The 11,508-nt window shown below is 37.6% G+C and overlaps 1 protein-coding gene across 7 annotated transcripts in view; it reads left to right on the top strand.

Moving 5' to 3' along the window:
• The window catches only part of rols (zinc-RING finger and ankyrin repeat domain-containing protein rolling pebbles), a 53,995-nt gene extending 42,491 nt beyond the window's left edge, over positions 1 to 11,504 (top strand). For 5 of the 7 annotated variants that reach the window (XM_089867945.1, XM_089867946.1, XM_089867948.1 and 2 more), the window contains exons 4-17: positions 76 to 198; positions 349 to 417; positions 796 to 1,035; positions 4,141 to 4,344; positions 4,412 to 4,516; positions 4,614 to 4,735; positions 4,804 to 5,469; positions 5,533 to 5,922; positions 5,999 to 6,487; positions 6,572 to 7,753; positions 7,812 to 7,961; positions 8,025 to 8,125; positions 8,199 to 8,399; positions 8,470 to 8,758. In XM_089867945.1, coding sequence (XP_089724071.1) covers positions 76 to 198; positions 349 to 417; positions 796 to 1,035; positions 4,141 to 4,344; positions 4,412 to 4,516; positions 4,614 to 4,735; positions 4,804 to 5,469; positions 5,533 to 5,922; positions 5,999 to 6,487; positions 6,572 to 7,753; positions 7,812 to 7,961; positions 8,025 to 8,125; positions 8,199 to 8,399; positions 8,470 to 8,668 — 4,241 coding nt within the window. In that variant the 3' untranslated portion in view covers positions 8,669 to 8,758. Of the gene's footprint in view, positions 1 to 75; positions 199 to 348; positions 418 to 795; positions 1,036 to 4,140; positions 4,345 to 4,411; positions 4,517 to 4,613; positions 4,736 to 4,803; positions 5,470 to 5,532; positions 5,923 to 5,998; positions 6,488 to 6,571; positions 7,754 to 7,811; positions 7,962 to 8,024; positions 8,126 to 8,198; positions 8,400 to 8,469 lie in introns of all 7 variants that reach the window. The other 2 variants (XM_089867943.1, XM_089867944.1) reach the window with 2 other exon arrangements.
• Positions 11,505 to 11,508: the final 4 nt, after the last annotated feature.

The raw sequence follows: 11,508 nt of genomic DNA on the forward strand, positions 1-11,508 counted from the left end.
TCATAATATGTTTACGGACTTTAAACCATTTTAAATTTATTCACGAATATTTTTGGTTCTTTCTTTCAAATTCAGACGCTGACGAATCGGTCTTTGACACCTCGATCGAAACTCCATCGAGAAGAGGGTCAACCTATCAGAGGAAAAGGCAGCAACGTCCTTCAACCGTCAACGTCGATAGCCATTCGGCTTTATCCGGTAATTATACTTTATGATTAAGCTAATTACCCTTTTGCCCCGACACCCAGAGACGGAAGGAAATTACAGACACTGAGGGGGGAAGGAGGGGGAAGCTATATATCGATGGCGAAATCGTGAATTTTTTTTTAAATATTCTTAACTCGGCAGAATTGGCAAAAATTCATCGATGGCCCGTCAACATGGTTCGAAAAATCAGATCTCTTTGGAACATTCAGGGTAAAATTCTGCATTCCGAGTGATAAATTTGCGATCGTAGAATTTATTTTTATTTATTAAAATCGCTGTTGTGCAGTAAACATAGCGATGTACCACTTTTATTTTATGCCTGCGCACATAGTCTTGAGTTTTTATAGTTAGACAACAATATTGCGAAGCATGGTATTTGAATATTATTAATTCCACGTTTTAATTTTAATTAAGGGTACAACTATGAATTAAAAAAAAATATTAATTATTTTTTTTTTGAAACCAATTTTGCATGTTATTTTGAATGTAGGAATTTATTTATTTGCGTTTAAAATTAAGCATGATTGATTTTTCCAATTATTTTATATATAATTTTTTTTTTAATTTTTAAACTAATTTCATTTATAGAAACTCCGTCCAAACCCGCTCGTAATGAAGATACCAATTCGAATAGCGATTTATACGCCAGATTGGGTCTCTTATTGGGCGACGACGCTAGGGTCAAATGCGCAACTAGGGGTCACGGTACGGACACTGCCCGTAGGAGTAACAATAGCCACGGGTCATACGCTAGTATCTCATCTTTGGCTAGCAGTGACGCTAATATGCCAGCGTCTTCCAACACTAGTCCAGTCTCCACCTTAACAGGTAAGCCATATAAACTTTGATATAATCAGTGGTGGGAGTGGTCCCATAATTATATAATTTACGATAAAATAACGCGATAAATCATAAGAAAGCGTGCGCGTGTTGAAAATTGTATCCTGCTAATTTAGATACCTGGTCCAACTGTATAAGAATCAAAACAAACCAGGAAAAATACCTAACGGTTGGTCACTATAAAGCATTCTGGGTGGGTGGTCCAAGTCCAAGCCCAATCGTTTAAAAGTAAATTAAGGAAAATATTGTTAATAATTACGTTAAAATTATTATTATTAGCGTTTCACGAGATTTCACTATATGCATTTTTACTTTTCTTCGAAATCTTCGAGCACAAGTGAAAAAAAAAATAATAATAATGAAAGATATCTCATTTTAGTCTGGTATAATTTTCCTACCATCTCATTCAAAAATAATAATATTTATTATACTTAAAAACCTCCCTTACCATAATCGCATTAACCTAAATACGAGAGCGGTCAAACGCTTAAATCTCTTATGGTTCTCTCTCTCTCTCTATCTTAACAACCTGGACGACCCGACCCGTTTTTCCTACATCGACGATAACCTGTCTCTCCTCAGATGTATTTACAAACAACAGTTGTATAACTTATACTTGATATTAAATCTCTAAAATACTTTTAAAATAAATATGGGAAAAAAAGTATATGTTGGGAATTTTCACTCCTAAATAATATATATTGTTGCTGGACGTTTAAGTTTGATTTCAAATTGAATGAAGAACAAAGTTGAGCTTAAAACTATAGCGTTTTGGAGTATGGTGATTTAGAATTTTCAGGATGGAATGAACTTACTTTAATCCTATTAAAACCAAGTACTAGTATACTTGGAGGGAAAATATCAGGCCAACCTTTCCATTAGTTATCTCTTAGATATCTTTTGAAATATTTTTGAAAAAGAAAAAAAAAACGGCCCAGGGCAGTTTAATCTCCGTGAATTGTTATAGATTCTCTCTTTCGCTCGCTCTGGATAGAATATAGAAAATTTATAAACTTTATTGTAGCTGCGAAATGAACCGAATGACCCCCTCCTGGCTTAGAAATGAATGCACCGGTCGCCGCCACTGCCGAGCTTCGTTAGATTGTAGAAAATATAATAATAAAATTGTGAAGGATCCGCGCCACGTTAAAGATACAGTTATGAAATGATTTATCGGTGTCTAGAAATGAAAAGAAATTCGCCAAGCGAACCCTTAATTTTGATATTATTTCATTTTAAAGCATAATGGAGTTTAGAAAAGATATAGGAAATTATTCTAGATGATGGCGTACTGTGCTAATCATACCACGTGACTCTTAAGTCTAAATAGTGTACAGGGTGTCTCTGATAAGATGGTTTCTAATTTAACTAAAGGGTCATCCCTAAAACATAATTTCAAATCATAACTCGAAAACAGTTTCCCCGGACGGCAAAATGGAGATAGTTACATTTTGGACTCAAAATTTATTTCCCAAAGAACATCCCCCTTAATTTATCAGAAACACCCTGTATTCTTTTAGTTTTATTGCAAAAATGTAACCAGTTTTGATTGAATCTGAATTTAAATAGCAGCCCAAGCTTGCTATCATTTTGATGAGTGTTTATTATTACTTTAATCTTAACAAATCGTGTTCGACACAAACTAGTACTATCAAATCTTTCTCTCTAAGCTTCAATACGGAAATCTTAACGGGGTATTATAAAAATAAGGATCGTCGTGAAGCTCCTTTTTCATTCTTATCTAAAAGTTCTAAGCGAAGTTAATCCTAGTGGAATTCCCGCTTCCATCGTCTACCCTTTCAAACGTAACGAATATCGAATAAAAAATCTAATCCTTGGCATCCTAGAAAAACATTGAAGTATAAGGAGGGTCAAAACTGTTATGCGATACGAATTATGTAATGTGCACGTGCTTTTCATTGAACTTTTTTTTTTGTTTGCTTGCTTTATAACCCAGAGGTCAAAGTTGAAAGACCCGCGAGGGGCTTATAAAACTATCGATTTCTTGCCCTAGATAATTAATTGTAAGCAAATTAACAATATTTCATTTGATTCTAATCTAAAGTCATTAAACAGAGTATTGCTGAGAATAAAAACACTTTTAGTTTTAGTTTTTGTTGTAAGAAAGATAGGTCTATTATCAATAATATTTATATTTTGTTGGTGACGATTTTCCGCATGAGTTAATCCCGAAAGGTATCATCGCTTTAAATAAAACCCACGCCTTAAAAAAAACCTTTCGTTGGGTTCGATCTAGATCTTTCATATTCACCGCCATTTAAGGATAAAATTGGTGCTCAGCCCACCGGAAAAACAATAGGCGGGGTGTAGGCAAGAAAAAAAAAGCTTGTAAAATCCGTGGTGACAGGCCATATATCCGTGGGCTTTTATTTCAATACCTACCTGACCATCATGGTGTCTTTCAACGACAGTGTGTTCCAGAGTGCCTTGACACTAAGACAAGAAAGATAAATTGTATCTCAAGCTTTGGCTAGTAAGGTAGTTGTTGTCTTAGGGGACACTGGTTTTTGGGTATATAGCTTAAATCGTGTCGCGGTGCTTATTACGAAGTATAAATCTTGTAAAATGTCCGAAATGACAAACGGGTTGAACAATTGCTTCTCGAAAAAGACCGGAGAGAAGGAAATTGTGCCACAAAACTTTCTTCAAATTACTTTTAGCCGACGGATAATTATAAAGGAACGACTATATATTTTTTTTTCTTTTTCATTTTGGGGTTTTTAATTTTATTCTTTCACAATATGTTCGAGAAATTTTTGAGAAAGCGACCTGGTTTCGAGGTGTAATGTAATTCCCGGTTACGATGATGGAAAATACTGTAATCCTGATGGGTTTTTTGTTATTTAATTTAATATCCGGGCAGCTTACTAACCCTAATTTAATGGTATGGTTGGTAAGCATAGGTTATGAATGAAAACACGACTATGTAGTTACATTTTTCAACGAGGGTTGTCAGAATTCGATTTATTTTATATTATATTATTTGGTGTCGCAAGTTACACCTTACATGAAGTTGCCAACGCCTATACATTTTAGGCTAAATATTTATTCAAATTTAATTGAATTTGTAAGGATCGGAAGCCGAACCCCTTAGCGGAAATAGCAGTACGTCCAGTAATAAGGGTACAGGATTCTCTAAGAATGGTAGAGATCAAAGCTTGGACAGTGTGGCTTCTTTGATGAGTAGTAGTACAACTGGTCACAGTGTCGCGTCATCATCATCTTCCGGAGGAATTTTACACGTCCCTAACACTTTCCACAGACAAGATTTTGCTAGTAAATACACTCTTTTTTAACTGCCAACATCGGGACTGTATTTCAATTACATTTTATCGCGTTTCAGGGTTAAGCGATCGTTGTCCGCCCATCGGAAAACGTACCGCTTTCGTAAGAAGATCTGATAGAACGTGCAATTCGGGGGCAGCTCCGGCGTCTTCGAATTGTAAAGGTAATTTAACCTTTCGTAGGCGTATTATCTTTTATTTTTTCCTGTACGGACCTTCAAATTTAGTTTTTTCAAAAAACAAACTTTTTTTTTAATTCAGGGCGTCTCTACGCGTTGAGAGCCGCTCAGATTCCTCTGAAACCGCTCTTTTTCGAAGTGCCCCAAACGGAAACCGACCCTGTCTTCGTGGGGAGGCAATGGCTTTTTCATACAGTTCAGCAGGTACCATCCTTCGAGTTAAATTTTCACTAACCACCCACGCGTCTTAACTCGGTTAAATTCATTTATAGTGCTTGCTTACGTCCGAGCCCAGAGAAACTAACAACCGAGGAGTGGTCATCAGTGGGTGTCCTGGCAGTGGTAAAACGGCCGCCATTTTGCAATTGGTCGATTACAGCAATTTTGGGAGAAAGAAAGACGATCCTTTGTACCAGGACATGTCCTTCAACGATATTTTTGACACACTTTCCTTAAGTAGCGGTGTTAAGGGTAGCAACAGCAGTTCCGGGAACAGTTCCATGTCAGATTCTATCTACCAGTCTCAGTTGAGCTTGAATCGCGATTCATCTCGGCAATTAGCTGGGCACGTCGTTGGTTACCATTTCTGTCAGACTGACAACGCGCCGACTTGCCTGGTACCAGACTTCATTCATAGTTTGGCCGCTCAACTTTGCCAAGCCCCGCAGTTGGTTGCCTTTCGCGAATTACTCCTTGAAGATGGAAAATACCGCGAACTCCTGGGTTTACCATCTTGCATCGCCGATCCGTCCGAATCCTTCGTCAAGGGCATTTTGGAACCATTGCATACTTTAAGAAGACAAGGCAAGATTCCTAACACCACTTGTCTCATAGTAGTGGATGGACTTAATGAAGCCGAATTTCACAAACCAGACTACGGAGACACCATCACGTCGTTTTTATACAAACATATCCTACAATTTCCTTCCTGGCTCAAGGTAAATTTTTATTGGTATAATGCTGGATTCCTATTCGGGATCTGATTTGAATAACCTCTTTAGCTAATCATAACGGTTCGAACCGAGTTCCTGGCCATCACCAAATCATTCCCTTTCCAACACGTATCCTTGGATCAATCGTCCACCAACGAACATACGCAGCGCGATCTGAACGGCTATATCTTGAGTCGTCTCAGATTTAGCCGCGACATACAAAAGAACATCACCGTCCCAAACACTAAGGGTGAAGGGTCGTCTTTCACCAATTTCGCCTCGCATTTGGCTCAACTGAGCAAAGGCTGCTTTCTCTACGTCAAGATGGTTCTCGACTTGATCGAGAAAGGTCACCTCGTTATCAAGAGTAGCAGCTACAAAGTCGTCCCCGTCAACTTAACGGAGGTCTATCTTTTACTCTTCAATCTGAAGTTTACGACTGTCAAATCCTATGAAAGGGTAAGATATTGATATATTTTGTGTTCTACTCTGGTCAACATGATAAGTTAACTATTGAGTTTTTCCTTATTTTCAGGTCAGTAGCATCCTCCAGGTTTGCCTGGCGTCTTTGTACCCATTATCAGCGTTAGAGATCTACCATAGCGTCAACGCTGGTGCCGTGACGCGTCCAATGACATGGGACGAGTTCCTAAAAAGACTAGAAGTACTTACCAGCGCTCAGTTTCTTGTGGAACGACGAGACGGTTCCATCATGTTCGCTCATCCGTCCTTGAGGGAATTTCTTTCGCGACGAGAAGAGAACGAGAAGACCAAGTTTTTATGCGATCCTAGAAACGGAAACTCTTTGATCGCGTTCCGGATGAGCCGATTACAAGCTCCTTTAGAAAAAGAACAGTCCTTGGCCTTGGGACACCATATGCTCAAAGCACATCTCTTCAAAGGGTCTGATTTGCCCAAACGATGTGGCAGTCGTGATCTTCAAGCTCTGTGGTTGTTGCAGAGTAGCGACGATTTGTCTACCGGGTTAGCTTGCTTACGAAACGTCTACAGCCCAAATATTAAGGTAAGAACTTTCCTTAAATAATTTTGAGTGCTTTACACTTTGGATTGAGAAGGTAAGTGACACTTTTCGTCATTTCGTTATCAGGTTAGTCGACTATTACTTCTAGCGGGTGCTAATCCAGACTGTTACACTCCCCAACCCGATTCATCCCCGCTAATTTCGGTAGCTTCTCAGTGCGGTTACGCGCAATTCGTATCGCTTTTATTAGAATTCGGGGCAGACCCGAACGCCACCAACGAATCCCTAGTGACCCCGTTAATATTAGCATGTCAGAAAGGTCATTTAGAAGTAGCTCAGATTCTATTGATGGGCGGTGCCAAGTTAGATTTGGTGGACAATAACGGATGGTGCGCCCTGGTTCACGCTAGCGCCAATGGACACCTTCCTATCGTTAGTCACATCGTTCAAAGCGATTGGCCTAGCGAATTAGACGCGAAAGATAAACAACACGAAGAAAAGCAAAGCACCACTAATAAAACATTCGCGAAAGCCGCGCAACAAGCATTGGTTATGGCCGCTCTTAATGGACATATTCAAATCTGCGAATATCTGTTAGATCTTCCCGATGTCAGGGTTAATGCCCCTGATCAGGTTTCGGGACACACACCACTCTCGGCCGCGTGCTTCGCGGGACATACCAAAACGTGCGAAATTTTAATCAAGAGGGGTGCCGCCGTATCTATTGTTAACTGCCAAGAAGAACCGCCACTGGCTTGCGCCGTTTCCGAAGGTCAATGGGAAATCGCGGAACTTCTTCTGGCCCAAAGAGCTTCCATCGAACAAAGGGACAAGGACGGAAGGACTCCTCTTATGCTAGCCGCTGCTGAAGGACATTTAGGAATTCTCGAACTCTTATTATCCAAAGGGGCGCTCGCGAAAACCTTGGACAAGGAAGGTTTATCAGCCCTCGGCTGGGCAGCGAAGAAAGGACAGTTACAGGCGGTACAGTGTTTATTAGATCATTCCGCGGATGTTAACCAAGCCGATAAGAATGGAAGAACTCCGCTCGATCTCGCCGCCTTCCACGGAGATCCTGATGTGGTGAAACTACTTCTGGACAGAGGTGCCGTCATGGAACACGTCGACCATAGCGGAATGAGACCTTTAGATCGCGCTATTGGATGTGGAAATGGAGCGGCAGTTTCTTGTTTCCTTTACAAAGGCGCCAAACTCGGACCCCAAACTTGGGCTATGGCTGAAGGAAAAACGGAAATGTTGCTGTTGTTACTAACAAAGTTATTAGACGATGGAGCCCAACTTTATAAGGTAAGTAACTAACTTCGCTACCTTGGTAAATCGGACTATAGAATACTTCTTACTATAGAAAACGAGATTGAAAGAAGCGGCTCACAGATACCAATACGCGTTGAAGAAATTTCCGAATCCTAGTTCTTTGGGCGACAAACGCCAGGAATTTGAACAATTGAAGTTTCAATTATGTATTGGTTTGGCCCGCAGCAAACGAAAATTAAACGTAATTAAGTCTTTCACAAAGTTAATACCCAAGGTTTAAATAATCAATATTGTCTTAATTCAGGAACTTCTCACGGCGAGAGAAGCCAGCGATCAAGCAATCGACATACGACCCACGGCGTACGAGGGATACTACGTCAGATCTTGCGTCAAAAGAGATTTAGGGTAAGTTAATTGAAGTTTTTTTATATTAAGAGATTGAACTGTTAAATTGAAGTTACGTTCCGTTCATTTCCAGACTGGATTCAGAGGCTATAGAAGATTTAAATCAAGTCCTGACATTGATTCCTAAACACTCGGAATTCCGTAAGGTTGTTCTAAATACCAAGAGTGACTTGGAGGCAAATCTCCAAAAACAAATTACGCCACTTCCGGGAAGCGAACAAGAACAGCCATCCAAAGGAGTGAGTGACTTCATGCCTAGTGCCTTACGAAACAGGTATTAATTGATTTAATAGTTATTAATTAGCTCTAAAAGATGTTTGAAGTAAACTTCGTTATCGTTTCAGCTTCTTTGATAAAACACCATACGGATTAAATCATGGATCCACGGACACATTAGATCAAGTTTGCGGCATTTCGCTTGATTCTGTCTCTTTAACTAGCCATAAAAGCCTCGGAAAATCTCTCGGAGGAGACTCCAAATCCGAAGTTGGAGTCGAGAGACCTTTCCTGGCTCTAAAAAGAGGCTTTGAGACTGCCATGTGAGTGCCAAAAAAAAAGTGGAAACCATTCTCACCCCTTAAAATAAACACGAAAAACCCAGGGGTGAGAGGACTCTTACTGCCTAGTCATGTATTTTTTGCCTTTATTTTTTTTTTTTTTTACTACCAACAATCCATATTTTTATAAGGACATTCCATCTAGTAAGCTTACGAAAATATTTGCCTGCTCAGGAACAAAAATGTTTAGCGAAATAATTAAAATAATCAACAATTTTTTTTTGTAAAATATTTCCCAAGACACGCTCGCGAAAATTCGTGCCATGCCTCCACGTGTTTTCAAATCCGGTTTAAATATTGCGCCTTTTTTCCCCCCCACGGTATAGCGCGCCATCTCGCGAGCTTCGCGTTTAACAGTCGTCTTAAAATTTTCCAATCCGGTTTAAATATCGCGCCTTTTTTTCCCGCCACGGTATAGCGCGCCATCTCGCGAGCTTCGCGTTTAACAGTCGTCTTAAAATTTTCCAATCCGGTTTAAATATCGCGCCTTTTTTTCCCGCCACGGTATAGCGCGCCATCTCGCGAGCTTCGCGTTTAACAGTCGTCTTAAAATTTTCCAATCCGGTTTAAATATTGCGCCTTTTTTTTCCCCTCACGGTATAGCGCGCCATCTCGCGAGCTTCGCGTTTAACAGTCGTCTTAAAATTTTCCCGTCGACATCGTCGATGCGCCCGTCATAGGCCTTTTGTCATCGAAATCCATTATAATCATGTATCAGAGAGCATCTTTTCCGTAAATAATTTGATTTAGTAAGATAAATTCTATCTAAAATCTTTTAGGAAAGTATATATTACGGAGATATTAATTAAAACAGTTGTCAATATAAATTTCAAAATTGACTCATAGCTATAGCAAAGGCTTAAGTTTTTTCACGAATTTTGGTAAGTGTGTCTTGGATTTATTCTTTTACTAGGCTAGTTTAAATCTTGATTCTTTAACGCGAAACTATTGCAAACCGTCCATAATTATCTTCTAAATAAGTAAATATCCCCTTTTTTTTATAAAAACTTAAGAAAAACTATCAAAAATATACATAAGGTAACTCAGTCACCATCAGTTACAGTAACTCTTCATACTTAACGAATACGAAGCAGAACACTGATTTAAGACCTAAAAAAAAAACCCATTGACTGTTTACGAACACCCTTGGACATCCGTAATTTGGAATGAATTTATAACTCTTCAATGCATGGTTTTGTCTAATTTGCATATTGCATAATAATAATAATAACGGTTTTAAGTTAGAGTTTAAAACGTTTATTAACATTGTGGTGTCCAAGGATGGATTGTTCGTGAACTTAATTTAAGTCACCAGAAAACAACCAAAATTGAGATTTGACTCTTGAATAACCCCTAACGCAAGTAATTAAGTTCCCAAGTCACTAATTATTAAATTAGTTGATTTAAAACTGGGTTTGATCATCAATTGTTGAGGCCATTTCTAGCGGAGTGCCAGGGTTTTACTCTGTACTAGTAGCTGTTCTTGAAAATTTAATGAACCAAGGCTTAGGTACATAGATTCTATTACCCAGCACTATGGTACTTAAAATGCAATGATCCCCTTATCAGGTGAGCTTCTATTGAAACTTGACGTATTCAAGAGTCGTTTTGCGTGTGTTCTTGCCCTTGTTGCAGTATTTAACAACTGCAATTTTCTTTTTTCTGAGTGTGCTTTAAATATTATTATAATATTTAGTAGTTGATTTGATTTATCGTGTAGAAAAGGTGTTGAGGTCTGAAAAACGTAGTTTGCTGCTAACAAAATTTATATCCGGTATCATAATAGATAAAATATAATCGCATACATTTGAAATTGGTTTTTTTTAGTTATTTTAGATTAATAAATTAATCCCTAATTTAAATGCAAATCTTTTTTTTTTTAACCAACCCTTAATGATTTATCGGGTTTAAAACTTTATAAAATACGATACAACAGCCTGCTAACTGTTTGTTAGTGTTTTTGCAAAATTATAACGTTATTTATATCAAAACTGGTGTAGTTAAAACTTTTATTAAAAAAAAAAACTTTGCATTTAAACCATCAAATTAGCTAAACAATGATTGGATAGCGTAGTTCAATTTGCGTAGATCGCGACTCCCCCCCAAATGCTTTTAGTTATTTCAAAATTTAGTCGCTTGTAGTTTAAAAAAATAAAATCCTGACAGTATTTAAAACAAACCCAATTACGGACCTAATTGGGTTTAATTATAATTAAAAGGAGATTATGATATTTAAAAAAGAAAAAGGCGCATTTTTTTTTAATTTAATTGAAAACTTTTCTTTTGTGATTTTAATTTTTATCCGAAATTATTATAATAATTGGTAATTACAGCGCAATCTCACTATTTAAAACTAAAACAACACTAGCTTTTTGTTTTTATTTTGATCTCCGTTTAATTAATTTTTATTACATTCCCGGGAGTTTTACGTAATTAGATTTTAGTAGTTCTTTTCCAAAAAAATACTATACCAATAATCAAATAAATTTTGATTTCAAACTGGCCAACTAACTTAAAATAATGTCTATTATAGGCGAAATGTTACTTGTTTTATTATTAATTTCAATCAATGTTTTATCGTATATAAAAACAAACAAACAAACAAACAATTGAAATAATTAACGTATATAAAAATCAGTGTAAATACAATCAATATTTATAGTGCCTTAATTAAAAATTGTTTTTGTACAGGTATATCCTTATAACTATGACCGCGCGCGCTATTATTAAAATATTATAAGTGTACTCCTTCCATCAACTATTATGTATAAGATTTTATTGATAACTAACCTAATTAAAAATCTGGTAATGAAACTAAGAAACGTA

Source organism: Phalangium opilio, unplaced genomic scaffold (assembly GCF_054372755.1).
Source record: "Phalangium opilio isolate 3A_F unplaced genomic scaffold, DU_Popi_V2 ptg000024l_1, whole genome shotgun sequence".
Taxonomy (NCBI): Eukaryota; Metazoa; Arthropoda; class Arachnida; order Opiliones; family Phalangiidae; genus Phalangium; species Phalangium opilio.